The sequence below is a fragment of the Coloeus monedula genome (assembly GCF_965178545.1).
Source record: "Coloeus monedula genome assembly, chromosome: 7".
NCBI lineage: Eukaryota > Metazoa > Chordata > Aves > Passeriformes > Corvidae > Coloeus > Coloeus monedula.
The window spans coordinates 22,174,836-22,192,763 of NC_138787.1; the positions used below are offsets into that span (position 1 = coordinate 22,174,836).

Here is a 17,928-nt window from a genome sequence, read left to right on the forward strand (position 1 = left end):
AGCCCTTTGCTCTCAGATAAACAAAGAGATCACAAACTAATTGTAGTAAGAAATGTAAGGTTTATATCACCTATTTTCTTCTAAAAAAAAATTGTTCTCACAAACGTGTATCTTCATGAGTATGTCGTCCTACTTTAGTGCAAGTGTGAGCTGTTGGTACCTCTTAAATCTTGGTTCTCCTCTCTGTAAACAGGATATCACCTTAGAGAGTGCTGCATTCTTCCTCTAGTTAAATAGTTTGTCCTTCCACTCTCCTGACCAGAAAAAAACATGTCAATGTAAACAAAACTGTCCTGATAGTCACCTCCTTACCCATGTCTGGTTTCCACCATTTCAGAAATTGCTAAGCACAGCAATGGAGTCTTCTGTGTCAACTCAGCATCCAGTATGAGTGGTCACTTTTGTCCAAGGCCAGTCCTGTCCTGCCTTTCATCATTCTGAGTTGCATGTCCAGAAATGTGATTATACCACCCAATCCATATATTCCTTCTGAAGTACTGTCTTTGTTGTGGTTTATAAAGACTATAGAAAGCTTTAGCTACTTATGATATCCTTTTCTGCCTGGAGAACTTGTTTATTTCAGTAGTTTGAAAGCTTTTAACTTCCAGTAATTCCACCCATATAAGACAATATTAGAGGCAAAAATCAATTGACTGGTCTTCAAAGTAGATTTTTGCAGTAAATCCTTATTAGCAAATCTGTGGAACAGCTATTGTAGCAAAATCATCTGTAAGTGTCATGATGATGGACATCTCTCTGTGCTCTAAGGGATGCCTGAAAAATGGGAAATTTCCAAGTTGAGTTGGAAATTTTATCAAAACTGTTGTGGACATTTCTTACATATTTTGTAGTCTTAGTATTTCTCACTTAAGCAATCATCAATCTTCCTTCTACGCTGTCCTCAAACATTCCATCACATCAGACATTCATTCTTGCTATTATTAACTTATAAGAAGTTACTCTTCTTCTGTAACTTTGACAATATTGACAGTGAAATGGAAGAAAAAATAGTTTCCAAAGATTCTAATTTAAAGCAGTTGCTAAACAGAGTTGTTCTCCTAATACAGATATATGTTGTTCTGTTTCTCAGTTGATAGACGCTGCAACTGTACAAGACATTTTCAAACCAAATTAAATAATAATTTACAAATAAGAAAGCAGGCATGCAATACATTAAAAATAGCCATTCAAATAAGAAATTATAGGTATGCATTACAGATCATTTATCTGATATTGTAGTGGTTCAGTGTAGTAGCAAACATAACACTTTTAGTATCTCAAATCAAAATATGTACTCATGTTTTGTACATACTAGAAAAAATGTGAATCCTTTATGAAGCTTATACCAATTATATATAGCAGCTCACTGACGAGTGAATCAAGTTGGCTTTTAATATCTATAATTAAGATATCTGCTGTAAGCAAGTCAAGTAACCTAAACTAACTCTCTAGATTCTCCCTAATGTCATGGGAAACACAAATACATTTCTCTCTTTAGACAGTTGTCTCAGATGATATACTCTGACTTCACTGTCCATTGGTTGTAGAGGATCTTAAATAAAGTAGATGCCTTACTTTAAGGTGGCTGCACATGGGTGAGGGAAATCTCATGTTAGTGAGAGATGTTTATTTGATTGATATAATCTTTTTCCATATTTTAAAGCAAGAACTTCTAGAAGATAAATTTGTAATATTCATTTTTTCTATTTTTTGTTTTCAGAGCTTGAAGAATCCAGACAGAAATGCCCACCATGCTGGTACAGATTTGCAAATACTTTCTTGATCTGGGATTGCTGGAGTCCATGGTTAAAAGTAAAGCATGTCGTCAATTTAGTTGTGATGGATCCATTTGTTGATCTTGCTATAACTATTTGCATTGTTTTAAACACCTTGTTTATGGCCATGGAACATTACCCAATGACAGAACAGTTTAGCAGTGTCCTTTCTGTGGGGAACCTGGTAAGTAGTTTGTCATGCACTACTTTTTGATGTAAAAGTACCCCTTTCTAAAAGAAGACATGTATAAATGCATTGAATTTGTTTTAAATCTATTCCAAAAAATGTCTTTTTATAATCAATTTAGAAATGGTATATATAATTTTCACAGGTAAAGTGATTTTTTTACTGAAGCCTTTGTCTTTCATTAATCTTATTTTCTAACTACTATAATGAAATAACTGAATATAGATGGAAGTGCAGTCTTTCACTGGAATGCCAGACTTGTTGATGTCTACCTTGGGTTGTTTCTTTTCAATGTTAAGGTAGATTATGCAATTTTTACCGTGATACTGATATTACATCACAGAAAATATTTTTCTTCCATACAAAATTGATGAAATATTCAATGTCAGAATTTCTCTTGGAATTTTTTTCAGTTACACTACAGTGAAAATACCTTTATAAAAAAGGCATGCTCCCAAACTTCTTTGTTGTGCTGCACAAACAACTGATCACTACACAGTTCAAGAAAGTTTTGAGTTAAATTCTGGATTTAAAAACACTAAAAAGCATTGATAATTTCACATTTGGCACTTGGAGACAATTCACATCACATTATCACCCTGAAATGCACTTTCCTAAAGGAAATAGCTGTGACACAGCATGGTAACTATGTGTGAAACTTCTTTATTCTTACAAAAAGCCCGGTACAAGAAACTCCAACTTCCCTTGTCTACAAGACAGACTTCAGAGGGTCTATGCTTAGAGAGTCTGACATTAGAGAGTAAAACTTTTAGACTGTAAGCTAGGAAAAACTTGCTGTCAAGTCTTGTTTTACTTTACTGGAACCATCCGCATCAAACAGGACTTAAAACACCAGGTGACATCACATCATCTCCTGGATGGATAGTGCAGCACATACCAGGGAGCTGAACTGCTGACTGGTCAATAGCTTTTTATAGGTTTACCAAACCTCTGTCCTACTATATATCCTGATTTAGTTACTTGTTTTCAGTGTTTAGAAATACTTAGATGCCATTTGGAGGTAGCAATCAGCTGTTTTTTATAATAACAGGTGAGAGAACTCACTGGATTAAAAAAAATTCCTCAGGTATATAAATTTCTCATAACCATTCATTACATTTTGTTTTAGGTATTCACTGGGATATTTACAGCAGAAATGGTACTAAAGATTATTGCCATGGATCCTTATTATTATTTCCAAGAAGGCTGGAATATTTTTGATGGTATTATCGTTAGCCTTAGTTTAATGGAGCTTGGTCTTGCAAATGTTGAAGGATTATCTGTTCTTCGGTCATTCAGATTGGTAAATACCTTGTGAATTAAATATTTGCATGCCATTATCTCAAAAAAAAAAAAAAAAAAAAAAAAAGTAAAAAGTGCTGGTGCCTGTAATAATTACCATATTTTGGAAATATGTATTGTATACTTCTATGGCTCACATTATTTTTCTTATGTGCCTAATTTGCAAGCTATGTTTGGTAAGTGCAAATTTAAGGTGTTTGATAACTTTTAGTATCAAATTATCCTATTGATCTATCCAGCTGATATACTTTGCCAACATAAGACTAACTGCTACCTTTAAGAATTTTGTAAGTCTTTACACTGATTTCATTAAGAATCATCAAAGCTGAATATCTGTAAAAACATACGTATTGTCACCAGCATATAGATTCATAGCATTTTTAGTCTTTATATTGTGAACATTACTTTGTGTTACTTGTGAACTTAAGCAGATCCTCTCTTCACATTTATTTTAATGGGCACCAACAATAAACTTCTAGTCACACTATTACGTATAACAGTTGTAACAAGCTGACTTTAAGATAACATTTAAATTGAAATATTATTGAACTTTTAATAGAAATGTATTTTTAATAGCAATTAGTATTGTGCACAAACTAGTTCATAGATATGTTTCCTAGAGGCCCAAGATTAATGATTTAAAAGTCTTTATTACCAATAGTCATCACATTGGTTGAAAACCTTATCTCCTAATACACAGAGCAGGAAGGAGTGACTTATTTAGCACTACTTGCAATGGTATCCAACTTCACATAACATAGTTTGAGTAATGAATATTATTTTTAAGTTAGTGTTTATGATTTGAATGGACATCATAATATCAAGATCAAGATTTTGCTTAAAAAATTGGCCTCTATCAAAGCATGGAAGGCTTAATGTGGTGCTGAGGGAAATGTGGAACCAAGCCAACAAAGAGGGTGTAGTCACAGTGATGAAAAGAGTAGAAGCGTCTAAAATGTCTCTAAGAATTCAGGAATCATCTGTAAGTGGACGTTTAAAAATAGTAAAATAAAATGTCAAAAAACCCACAAATTATGACTTCTTTTACTATGTGCATGACTGAAATCAAATGATAAACAATGCATTTCTGACAACTTCTCCATGTTCCCTGCTTCCCGTTAAAATAATAATGTGGTACTACTGAAGAACAAATTAATACAGAAATTGGTAAGCTCTGCTAGCCAGCTTGAACCTAGCTTCTCTTTTGTAACTAACACTAATAGTTCATCTGCATTTTTGTTTTGCAGCTTCGAGTTTTCAAATTGGCAAAATCTTGGCCAACTCTAAATATGCTGATTAAGATTATTGGCAACTCTGTGGGAGCTCTGGGGAATCTGACCCTGGTGCTGGCCATCATTGTGTTCATTTTCGCTGTGGTTGGGATGCAGCTGTTTGGCAAAAGCTACAAGGAATGTGTCTGCAAGATCTCCAGTGACTGTGTGCTTCCTCGCTGGCACATGCACGACTTTTTCCACTCTTTCCTGATTGTATTCCGAGTGCTGTGTGGAGAATGGATAGAAACGATGTGGGACTGCATGGAGGTTGCAGGCCAAACCATGTGCCTTATTGTTTTCATGCTGGTCATGGTGATTGGAAACCTAGTGGTACGTGATGAACATTTTTGAACATTAACTCTGATGCAGATGTACAGGACTCACAGCTAGGCAATGAAAATGTTTGTCATCCTTCTGTTTAGAATTAAAAAATTAATCTGAATGGGCTAAATTTTGGGTAAAAACATACGATGATTGCATTTTCCTCTTTTTCACACATTTCTATCCACTGAAGTACTCTTACTATGGGTACAAGCATTTAGAAGGAAACTAAAATGTCAGATCCAACATCCTGTCATGGGAGTGCTGCAGCTAATTTAGAGCTGCTGTTTAATTTTTAGTACTGAACTTTTTGGATTGTTTACGTGTAAAAAACAAAAATGAAACCCAGAGGGATTTGCCGTCCAGCCTAAAAAGGTGTTTGAAAACTTCTAACTCAAGATTGTACAAGAAACCTTTATAAAAAAGTTTAAATTCAAGCTGACAAGTTAAAATGTAAAATTTCAATTGATAAATATTGAATTGGTGAGAACTTCCTAGACATAAGTCTTATAAAAGGAATGAACCATTTACACTTTTACTTTATTTTTAAGTTTCTTTTACCATTAAAATTTGCAGTCAAAATTTCCTGTCAAAATTCTCTTCCTTTAGTGATATTTTTAACATGACTTAAATTTTTATAAAATAGAATTCAAAATATTTGTATCCTAGTTATTTACGTGACCTTGCAATCTTGACATTTTTTCAGCAAAAATGTGCAGAGCCCCAAAAAGTTATTTATGATCCGCAACCTGCTCTACTGCTTTTTTTAGGATCATAGAACTATTTACATTGGAAAAGGCCTTTGAGATCATCAAGTACAACTGTTAACCTAGCACTGCCAAATTTAACACTTCTGATATGTATGTATTTACTATATAGCTGTATTCTCTCATCTTTTAGGTATTGAACCTATTTCTGGCCTTGCTGCTGAGCTCATTTAGTTCAGACAACCTTGCTGCTACAGATGATGATAATGAAATGAACAATCTCCAGATTGCTGTGGCAAGGATTCAGAAAGGCATAGATTTTGTTAAAAAAAAGATACAGGAGTTCATCCGAAAAGCCTTCGTTAGAAAGCAGAAATCTTTAGAGGAAATCAAAGCACTTGAAGAGCTAAACAACAAGAAAGACAGCTGCATTTCCAATCATACTGCTGTTGAAATAAGCAAAGATCTGAACTATCTTAAAGACGGGAATGGAACCACCAGTGGTGTAGGCACAGGCAGCAGTGTGGAAAAATACGTAATTGATGAAAATGATTATATGTCATTCATAAACAACCCAGGCCTCACTGTAACAGTGCCCATTGCACTTGGAGAATCAGATTTTGAAAATTTAAATACAGAAGAATTTAGCAGCGAATCTGATATGGAAGAAAGCAAACAGGTAGGATTTTTCGTATCTTAACTATTAAACTGTAGTCATACATTTACATGATTTAATTACATATTTAGAATTGTTTAAAAACTTTAATATCCTATATTTTATGTTTTAGAATTTTATGTAGTACAATTCAAGAAAAAAATTATATAATGGTATAGTGTAGAAGATCCTTAGAGTTTACATTTTTAGTGTTTTGTTTATTAAAATTTGGAAGATATTTGATTTTAAATGTGATTATTTCTTTCACAGTTTTTATGAGGTTTTAGGACTGGTACATACTTGATAAAGCATTCTTTCTGTAGTACCTCCATGATAAGAATTTATGGAATAAGGGTAGAAGGCTAAGGAACAATGAAGGAGTGTACAGCTTTGCATACCTAAGCAAACATAAGTGGAGAAAAAATATTTCTCTCAATATTTAGGGTAGTTCTAAAAATTAACACCGAGACATCACAGATCACTAATATATTCTGGATTATCTAAAAATTTTTGTGAGTATTATTTGAACAGACTTTGCGTTCAGAGACTATGGCTGGCTGAAATAAAGTAATCTAGGTACCAATGAATGTCATGGTAAAGCAGCAGCTCAAGTTATACTGGAGAGCAAAGTGATCTTGTAATACAGAAGCATGCAGAAACAGCTTACTTGAAGGATTTATGCTGTTGTTATTATTGTGCAAAGTGACAAAAGTTGGTCTAAAAAATCAATGCCATGTGTTTCAAAAGCTAAGTGGCTCAAATACCAGAAGTGATCATGTACAGGTGCTAATAGTATACAAGGAAAACTTTATATATTGGGGTAGTAATCAATGACAAGCTAATAAAGGCATTAGCAGAATCTAATTATATTCAGTGCCATTAGAAATTTAGGAACCTTGTCATTTAAGACATCAGGAACCATGGATAAATTTGTTTTCAATTAGATTAGAAGCTGTGATGTTGTGTAGTAACTCATTAATCCAAAAGGGTTTCTTTACCATGAAGAAAGCTCTCCTATAAATAAGCCCTGCATTCATGACTTTATCATAGTTGTATATCTGGCATATATGCAATAATGATGTATTCCTCAGCAATATCAAACTACACCACATTACATTAATGCATAGCCATGATCCAATTAATCATAGTATGGGGTTTTTGCTAAAGAACATCAAGAGTGTGTGTTTATTTGCAGCTGCAAAGAATGTTGCTCTGTGTAAGAATTGTAGGATGAAGAACGAGATATTCTATCATCTGAGTTGCTCAGTTATGAGACAAAGAGTTTCAATGCAAATGTATAAGACAGCATAGCAGGAGTGCTTATCCATGGTAAATGTAGAATATAAGAGATGCAGGAAGTGTAAATCAGTGTAAATTAAGAGATCAACTAGTATAAAAAAAACCCCAAAAACATTCAGAGCGATTCTGAGTCTGAGAGTTAAGTATTTTTCATGTAAGCTGATCTAATAAAAGTTGGTTTTCATTTCCAATGAACCTTTAGCAAAGTCTTCTATGTCTTTTCATATATTCTGATGCCTTTTAAAATGACATTTTACTAGATATTTTCTGCTTTCATTGTGGCTTTGATAAATACAGTTATGAGTGCCTTCCTATTAACTCCATCAAGTTACAAGCCTAAAAATTTCCTGAATATGTTACTTTTTAAAAGGTTTGTAATATGCACTAGGAAGTTGGGAGGGGCTGTGCAGATACTGAATTTGTGGTTACATGACATGTTAGCCTCAGCAATAAAGGAACTTGGGAAGTTCCCGTCCATACCTAGCTAGTGATCCCCTGGCAGTCCACTTTCTCTGCCATAGTGCCTGTGGGTCTGTGTTACAAGGGAAGTCACTGGTTGTGCCATAGGTATTACTGGTTTATTTCTTCTGTAAGATAGATTGAATGGCTCCGTTTACAGTGTACTGACATATAGTCTGTGAGAACAGCTGAGGAAAAAGCAAAATGCAATGCAAAGGCAGAAACTCCACTGCTTTCCAGGTGAATATGTGATGTAGGTACACTCCAAGAAAGTGGAGTAAAAGCCCTTTTTGATGTGCTGAGAAAATACCAATTTCAAGGTGACTTTCACAAGTCAACTCTCTGTTTAACGCCATCTTTGCCTGGTTCAGGCATTGTGCCTTTATCTTCTAAGGCCATCCTGAAGTTTCTGGACAGTAATAAATCAAAAGGGATTTTGCCCTTTTTTTTAATGGACTTTTATCCATATGTCTTCAGGAAGAGAAACCACTTAATAAGCAATTTGACTGAAAATTTCAGGTGACTGTGGGAAATCCAGCAGTAAATGATGGATGGTATTTATATTAAGAAATTGTGGAGAAATTTTCAACGGGGTTAAGACAGCTTTAGGACTTTGTGCAGCTTCAGTATTTCCCTAGACTATAGTAGTCAATACCATTGGGAAACTGGAGCAATAATAACTTCCATCAAGTTCTGCTCACCCATAACTGTTTATTGTTTAACTGTCTGACATGTATTCATACAGTGCAAGTGTGCATATTGTGAACAGTATCTAATCAGACAGTACCCTGAAAATTGTGAATTCTATATTAATTGCACTTTCTGCTCTGGATTCCTTATTCCATTCCTTCTGGATGATTTCTGTGGAAAGAATGAAGTGGGTTATTTTATTGTGTGTATAAAAATCCACCAGCTTTCGGAATATATGAATGGAAGTTCTGGCGTGTGACAGGAATTTGTGAAAATTCCCAATCTTCTCCTACCAAGTCAACCGTACTGTTGAATCTTTTGCTGCCTTCTGATTGTCTTTTAAGGAAGATAAAGAGTACACTGGTGCAGTATTTAAGTTACCTCTCTAGAACAGTACACCATCATTTGCTTTGTTTTGCCTCTCAAGGGGTCCCACTGAGAAAACACTCCTGCTAGAAGGCCTGGTCTGCAAAAGGAGGGGTAAGAGATGGGGCAGAAATTTCCCTGCTTTAACTGTGACAGTACTTAGCACTTAAAACACCCTCAGGAGGTATCCCCTATAACAATGTCTTATTTAACCACAGAGCTGTGGGAAGCTAGAGCTGCACAGGAGCTGTAAAATGAATCTTTTTTTTTTTTTCTGGTGTCTTACTCACTGTCACTGATGCTTAAGAGTAGAATGATTATTTGAAGTCTGTCATGCTAGAAGTGGGGCATAGCCTGTGTTCCCCTGAGGAATATGCCAGGAGCAGGTAGTTACGGTAGATATTGTAATTGTGGGTGAGTGAGGAAGAAATTGTAATATTTCCTTTTTTTTTTTTTTGTCAGATATGCTATAGTAGAAAATAACTCTAGCCACCAAGCTTCTTTTGGAAGGCCAGCTCTTTTTCTTTTTTTTTTTTCTCCCCTTTCATGGAAAGACTTTCTAATTAATTTGCTAGTTAATAACTTCCCAAATCTGCCAGAATCTATTCTGGAACCTGGTTGCAAATTCCAGATCTAAACAAGATCTTTCTAATACATATCATTAGAAAATTGAGTAAATCTCTTTTTGGATGAAACAGAAAGATAACACTTGTTAGATTATAAAGTTACTCACTCCTTTAGAGTAATAGTTGGCTGAAAGTACCTGCAAGAAGTGAACATTTCATTGATACTTTGAAGGAGAATTTTTTAATAATCAGAAAGGAGAGATAATCAATGAGACAACCAAAAACAATGAGATAATCATCAGAAAAGAAACAGATTTCTGCTCTGAAAATAAGGTACTCAAGATCATTAACTTTGAAGACAATAAAAAAATTAGAAACAACTAAAGGGGATAATTGGGTGGGTTTTAACGTTAGCATGTGGATGCTGTTTCCATAGTGAAATGAGTGGACTATGTTAATCTTACCAAACATAAGACTCCTAACTATTGTATATTACATACCCCTTAACAACTGTTCATTATAGCTGATTGCCAACTTTATAAATATAGTTTTGCATTTTGACATGGGAAAATAATTTCAAATATATTTCTCAGTTATGGAAAGCTTATTTCACAACTAAAGAAATACATACACCTACAGGCCTCAATCACTCACAATTCCAAAAGCTTTTCTATCTACAGTGTATGTAAAGTAAATACAAATTCAGATTGGAGAAATGAGGTTACTCAATTGACTTTGATGATCACAACAGATGATTTTCATCAAATTAAAAATATCCTTCATCATCTAATCTACTGAATTTTTAAAACAATGAATAAGTTCAGTTTTCTGTTTGGCTTCACCAGGGCCTTTGTGCCTAGATGAAGTGAAAAAGACAAGAACAGAGTTATTGCGTTCCCAAAAGATAAGCATTTTCATTGGCTCTAACAATAGTCAAAACAGACTCCACAGGATTTCATCAATTTGTTGGATGATTGTTTTATCATGTTTAAAATGTCCAACAATCTAAATTATCTTTTCTAAAACTGACCAGTTCTGGGGCGGTTTCTTCAGAAGTAACAAATCATTTAAGTCATGGACTACCTGTGGTTACTGATTTAAACCATATCTCTGGATACATTGATGCTCCACTGTCCAGACACCAATACAATCCTCTTTTGAAACAATGATATAATGATGAGAGATTCAGAAGTGTATAGCATACTAAATCTAAACTAGAAATTTACACAATATGATAATTCATCCCATTTAAAATGAACAGAAATTAAAGATGTGTATTTTCATCAAGATCTAGGAGTTCTACCATTATTAGAGGATGAAGGAGGAATGGGAAGACATACATCTTCAAAGTCTTTTGCTTCCTGTACATACATATTTTTCAAATAAAAGAGATAATCACATAGTCAGTTAAATGAAGACTAGGACATGAAACAAAGAAACAAAAAATCCCTTAAAATTTTCATTAATAAGCATTAAGGACTATATAAATACAGTAATAGTTTCCAAATCTGCTAATAATGTCTTTGTTAATTTTATTCATTCCATTTTTATTTATGAATCACAATTTTTGTGTGCAGATTAGTAGTTCTAGCTTCTATATTTCTAATTTCTCTAAAATAAACTAACAAGTTCTTAGAAAAGTTTGTTTAACATTTCAGGTGGTATGTATTTCCCTTTTTCCAGCTAATAATAAAATATTTAATAATTATGTTTTAATTGTGTTAAAGCCGTGTTTGAATTAGAGATTCCAAAAAGAGAAAAACTAGTGATCCTGTGTCTTGAACTTCACTACCTACCATTCTTACTTCTCACAGGGGTAAAACCAAGCTGGAGCAATCAAGAATGCAGCTCTGGTGCTTTTTAACCAGGTAGAGCAACGTGTCACCACTTTCACACAGGTTACCTAAGCAAGTTATACATATATATGTATATATATATATAATCACTTTTTAATGGATTTTGACTGGCCTGCATGCTATTCAGCTATGTACCTTCCCTATCCATTGCAAGAGTAGAAACATGCACAGCTGCTCTCTGCTGAGTTATGGGATTCACATCACAGCATGGTCAGGTGGGACTGGCAAACCCAACATATATTTTTTAACTGGGCTAATGGTTTTTCTGAATATTTAAATACAGTATTTAGCAATACCTGCATGCTCTTCAGATTTTGAAGTATGGATCATAAAAGTACTGGAATGTTTTATGCTAAAGAAGCCAAAGAAAAAGGGAGCATGCATAGTTTTTAAAAAATAAAAACAACCCTTTTTGATTCAGCCCTTATAAATGTAAATATTTAATGAAATGTGTGAAATGTGTAAAGTGATTTTGAAATAATTACTGCCACGACTTCATCCCCTTAATGGATAATATTTGAATTATCGCAGTAGCTACTTGTGTAAAAATTACAGTTACACTTTTAAATCTGCAATGCACTGTAATGCAGATCTTCAAGATGCTACAAACTACACTCTATTCATTTGGACAGTGCATATCTTGAGTTTTATAAACTGGAAGCAGAGCAAACAGTCTTATAATTGCTAAAATTATACTTAGCTAATAACTTGCCTTAAAGAACTCTGGAAAGCTAAACATTTTACAACTCCTCTTTTCTTAAATGCCTTTATAAATAGTGGTATTTGGAATGTGTTTCACAATAGCATTCCGTAAATGATTTGGGGGACTTACTTGTGTGAATTAGCAAGACTACACAGTAGTCAGCATAATTTTTATAAAATTGCACATATACCTATTTACCCTATGAATGTTTTTCAGTATAGGCAAACATGCCCTCCATTGATGAGTATTGGCAGAGCCTTCAGGAATAGGAACAGCAAATATTGCACAGGAGCCAAAGTTACATGAAACTAAGGAGGTCAAATTATTCTAGTAAAACTAGGCATCAGAATTTTGGGGGGATTGAGATTTCAGTCCTGTAGCAGGATTGAAAACTGTTTCCTTCAGGCAGAGTTTTACTGGCTTCAAAAGGATCACCAAGTGGTTCATTTTGTACCCTTGATTATAGTGCAGCATGATCTACCTTTATCATATTTTGGTTTAAATTGCCCAGAGATGCCAAAAAAATTAACATTGGTGGGTATTCTGAAAATTCTCAGATTTTAATAATTAAATTTTAAACCAAGATATGCTTCAAACACCAAATAAGACTCTAAGGAAAGAGATTTTAAAATTATATTCTTAATATTATATAAAAGTCAAATATCATAAGATCTGAGATTTAAAGTCAGTTTAGAATCACTTTGGAATCATCAATCTCCATTATTTTATATTTTTTCACTCAGTTACAGTGCAGCTTTCGAGACTGAAAGTATAAAACCACATGGCTGAATTACTAAAGGCAATTTGTAATGGCTGAATCCTTTTGTTTTATTGTCACTTGAATCATGAAGCCGTTTGTAAAGCTTAAAACTTCAGTAGCCTGCTCTTGCTCTTGTTGAAATCTAGAATAGAATCAAATGAGAGCAAGACTGGGTCTTAAGTGAATGCATTTTCTTGTAAATGGGCGCATTAACACGCTGTTGGTCAAAGCTTGTTTTAATGATCGAAGCTGTTGATAAGAGATGCACTGCTCTGAAAGAGCATTATGGAGGCTGATTATACATACATTAACCAAGTATTTGGGTGGGTGATGAAGCATTTTTTCTTTTATATCCTACACAATAATATTTATAATACTGTTTTCAGAAAAATATAATCCCATTGAGGTAGTCTGATTATTTCTTTTATTTTTGTCTGTGATTTCCACAGTATTGCTCAGGCTGCTGCTCTAGTCAAGCATGTCGTTTTGCTGATTCAGGCCTTGAGAATGCTGCACCATAAGCAATTGCTTTCAAATGTTTCCTTATAAAGGAAAATGTGTTATCATTGAAGATGCAAATAAATATTTACAGGGCATGGTCTGTCCTAGAGGCTGATGATCATATTTATGAGCTGAGAAGAAGATTGTGCTAATCCATCATGTATCTCAAGCTTCCTATTAGTTTTATTAGCTTTATTGCTAGAAAGAATATCATTAACGTCACCTTACTTAAAATGTATTGGTTCTTTCCTAATTTAGGGTCTTCAAGCAAAGAAGAGGAGTTTTGTTAACTAATGAGGTTTTTCTCTTAATAATGCAGTTGTTTGAGATGATATGAAAAATAATGAAGAGAATGCTTTATGTGAAAATTACTGAAAAGAATTATAGTAGTTTTTGTTCGTACTGGTTACAAATTGCACTTCTGCCACTTGGCTTTTAGCAACTATGAACTATCTGCGGCAGAGTTTACATGGGAAAATGCAGTTAAAAATTTGACTGCCTTTTAATTTGCACTCACAGATTTATAATGGATGCTTACTATGAACCTTTATCTTGCTACTATTAAGTCAGTCATGTATTTAATGATGATGGATCAGGCCATGAATAGTTTTACTTTTCCTAACTTGAATGTGACAGATAATTATTTTTACAATATTTGGTTTTTATTTAATGAAGAAACTGCCCATGATTTCAGTGGAAGGTTTCTTATTTCTTGGTATTTCAATGATATATAGTAAGAGAGTTAATTCACAAGTATTAATTTTTAAAAAGAGACAGCCTTATGTGTCGATAATAAGGTGGTATGCTAATAATGTTTAATATAGTGTACATTACTGGGTATTTTGGTTGTAAATGTAATAGAGAAAGTGAAATTTTAAATATTCTCACAATGAGCTACACAGTATTTTATCTCAGACTCACAGACTTACATGACCAGTAATAAAATTATTCCATTTAGAGGCAACATGGCTGTAACTATTTTACATATATAAATTTTGGAAATCATACAGGAAGTGCAGTATGAGAAGTGAAACATGGTATTTTTGGTCACAATGCAGTAACAACCATGGGACCTGAGGTCTGAGTGACCCTATATTCACTACATACTGTGTGTGCAAAAGGCAGCTTCTGGAAAATTATCCTTGAAATTATCCATCATTCAACATGATTTTTGTTTAAAACTTAATTCATGTCATGTAAAAGTTGAATATGAGGAAATAATTCTTTAAAAAGCTGTATTAAGATGTATGTGCCATTTACCTCATTTCTGGCAGAAAAAGTTCTTAGCTGCCAATACGTTTTCCTGAAGAGACTAGGTTTTAACTGAGGAGTTAAATAACTAGTTTTAATTTTCAGCAGTGTCTCTGAAGAAGAAAATATATGGAAGTGCCTCTTTCAAGAAACAAGTTCGTGTTTATTATTTGTTGCAAAATCTGAACAGTAGGAGATTTTTATATTCTAAAAATGTCACTATCTTGAAAACTAAATGTGAAAAGTAGTTGCTATTAAGCACTTTCTCAACAAAATTGTATAGAAAGGTCTTCATACTTTCTCAACATGACCTTCCTCCAAAGGTCAAAGGACATGAGCAGTTCTGCTTAGCTAAAAGCACAAATCTACTCAGTGCTAGAATGCCCTTTTGTTACATCAGTACCTGTACAATTTAAAGTATTTAAGTGAGAGGTGCATTCTGCATCCCCCTTGAAATTCCTATGTACAACTGCTACATGTGATAAATCAAAAGAATTTCACTGCCACGATTTCTTTAATGTTGCTTTCTGATTACAAGCCTTACTTCACAATAAAAGAGAAAGTATTATGGAAGAAAAAAATTACAACAGTACTGTCAACTGAAAACAAATTACAAATGCTATGTCTAATTATTGAAATTTTTGTTTGCATTTTTAGCAGTATTTTCCTTTCAAAATATGCTTTCTTAAAAGGGCAAAATTATGGGCAGTCTTGTGTGACTGATAAACTGTATGGCCGATAATCTGTATGACCTGATCACAATTTTAATGTATTCAGTTTAAATTTTCTTAACTTGAGTTATTTTCTATCACTCTCCAGTTCTTGCAGTTTTCATATCTAGAAGTGCTTTTACTGTAGTAAGGACTATAGTATTTCACTGTACAAAAAAAGTAGTAGAATAATAGAAAAATTTGGGATGAAAAGGACATCTGGAGGTCTCTCAATAAGAACAGGAGACCGGAATGCAAAGATGATGTTTCAGCTCTGGTAATTTGTGCTTTCTTCAAAAGTTAAATTGTGCAAAAATTTGCCATTAAATTTAGAACTTTTTAATCCAGATAATGTGTATTTTTGTGAAAATACCATATGTAGTGGACAAGAAGATATATGTGCAGATTTGTGTTAGCTCATTTTGCTAGGAAAACTAAGACAAGTTTTCAATGTAATCCAGCATAATAGTAAAGACAATGAAATAACTTGAGAGTGTGGTGCATGCAAGCCCTCCGGTATTAATACTACTCAGAATACTTCACCAGTCATATACATGGATCAGGTTAGTAGCCAAATTATATTTAGTCATTCCCTATGAGAAGATAAACTGGGAAACAGAACTGTACCATTTACATGTCTATGGTTTTACTTTTGGTGATGCATACTTATAAGTTTGCTATTCTTCAAAAGTTAGATTGGCATGATTTGATTCGGTACCATTTTTTACAGAATATGTATCTAATGAGAAAAAATTGTTCTGTGGAACTTTACTTACAGAAACTAAATGCATCAAGCTCATCAGAAGGCAGCACTGTTGATATTGCTCCTCCTGGAGAGGGCGAGCAAGCAGAAATTGAAAGTGAAGAAGCTCTTGAACCAGAAGCCTGTTTTACCGAAGGTTGTAGAATAACTATTGACTTAAGAGATGTATTACTAAAATGACATTTTTACTAGGCTTATTTAGGTTCTTGAGTGTTTCAAATCTGGTGGACCTTCATGACCTCAAAAATCAAAAAAAGATACTTTTAGCCCAGAATGCTGGAAATCAGATGAAAAAATTAGGTTTCCCTAGGCTTTGAGTAACTTCATACATCTGGCCACTGCATACATCTTGTAACAAAGAAACTTCCTTAACTTTTCTATTGTTAAAATGCTTTTCAGCTATTTGAAAGGGCCCTTGAAATCTGGAAGAAATAAATTTTCGTGTGACTCCATCGACAAATGGAACTGTTACATGCTAACAGTCAAAAATATTGGTGTTTCTTGGATTGACTTCTATAATAATTAAGTATACTATTGTCTAGTTTCTCTCCAGATTAGTGTTCTAAATTCAGATATTCATCATCCTGTGTGATGTGGTATCCTATTCAGCATTTCAGTGATTAATTTTAAAAAATCTTATAAAATTAGTTAAAGCCTCTAATAATATATACCAGAGTAAATATTGACTTTTAAGTAATTGGCTTTTGGATACTAATATCTCTTAATCTAATGCAGGTTGTGTGCAGAAATTTCCATGTTGTCAAGTAAGTATAGAGGATGGCAAAGGAAAAACTTGGTGGAATCTTAGAAAAACCTGCTACAGCATAGTTGAACACAACTGGTTTGAGACTTTCATTGTATTCATGATTCTCGTCAGCAGTGGAGCACTAGTAAGTAGAACAAAATTGCAGATGCTGAAATATTTAGATATCTCTTTAGGAGCAACAGCAAAAATAAACTTTGTTCAGAAAGACTTGCTTTGCTTGGAGCTGTATATAACTCCCTGCATTTCATCATTCCAGGATTGAATGAAACTTGACTCAAACTTGAAAAAGTTTGATAAATTTCATATGGTCTTTTTTAGTCATATTTCCGTCTTGCCTCTGTAAAGTGGTGCCATTTTCTTTAAGACAGTGTAGGTACTCAAGGTTTAAATTGCCTGCCAATTTTCAGCATGTTTGTCAAGAGATTTGACTATAAAGGACTACTGTTAACTGTGAATACATAGCTAAATGCATGGGTTTAAGTCCTTAATCCCTCCTAGGCTCAGCCACTCTTTGAATTTTGCTTGTGAAAGACTATACCAAAACGGAATAATTACTTCATTCTATTCCTATTTTGAAGGCAGGAGATACATAAGAGTGCAGAAGCAAATTAAACCTAACAGCCACTACCCAAAAAGATTTGCATTACCCACCTTTCCAGCTTTACTCAAGCTGAACATTTGCTACAATATCAATGTGCATAGTTGTACATTCTAGCAAATACATTGCTTTTTAATTTTATTTTTAGACATAAATTGGATTGATCTACCTGCTTTCTAGAAAACAATATAAATATCTGTAACAGATATATAAGAAAAGGGGGGGTTTGTGTCTCTGTGAAACTTTCATAATACTCCAGAGGATAAAAATTCATGCTGTGAGTTTATTTCTTCATTCATTAGTAAAATACAATTTTTTAAAAAATTTGTTTTTCAACTCCAGACAAGGCTCCTGTTGCTCCAATTCATGGTATGGTTAAAGATGGGAAATAAATAAAAAAAGAGAATGAAGAAAAACAA

At 33.7% G+C, this 17,928-nt stretch overlaps 1 protein-coding gene across 15 annotated transcripts in view; it reads left to right on the forward strand.

Annotated features, from left to right (window-relative positions):
• Positions 1–17,928, forward strand: part of LOC309574966 (sodium channel protein type 2 subunit alpha) — a gene marked incomplete at both ends in the record, with an annotated part of 52,482 nt that overhangs the window by 18,936 nt on the left and 15,618 nt on the right. For all 15 annotated transcript variants that reach the window (XM_082285015.1, XM_082285010.1, XM_082285019.1 and 12 more), the window contains 6 exons: positions 1,721–1,959; positions 3,092–3,265; positions 4,512–4,868; positions 5,760–6,245; positions 16,161–16,281; positions 16,881–17,035. In XM_082285015.1, the coding sequence (XP_082141141.1) occupies positions 1,721–1,959; positions 3,092–3,265; positions 4,512–4,868; positions 5,760–6,245; positions 16,161–16,281; positions 16,881–17,035 (1,532 nt within the window). The remainder of the gene's footprint in view (positions 1–1,720; positions 1,960–3,091; positions 3,266–4,511; positions 4,869–5,759; positions 6,246–16,160; positions 16,282–16,880; positions 17,036–17,928) is intronic.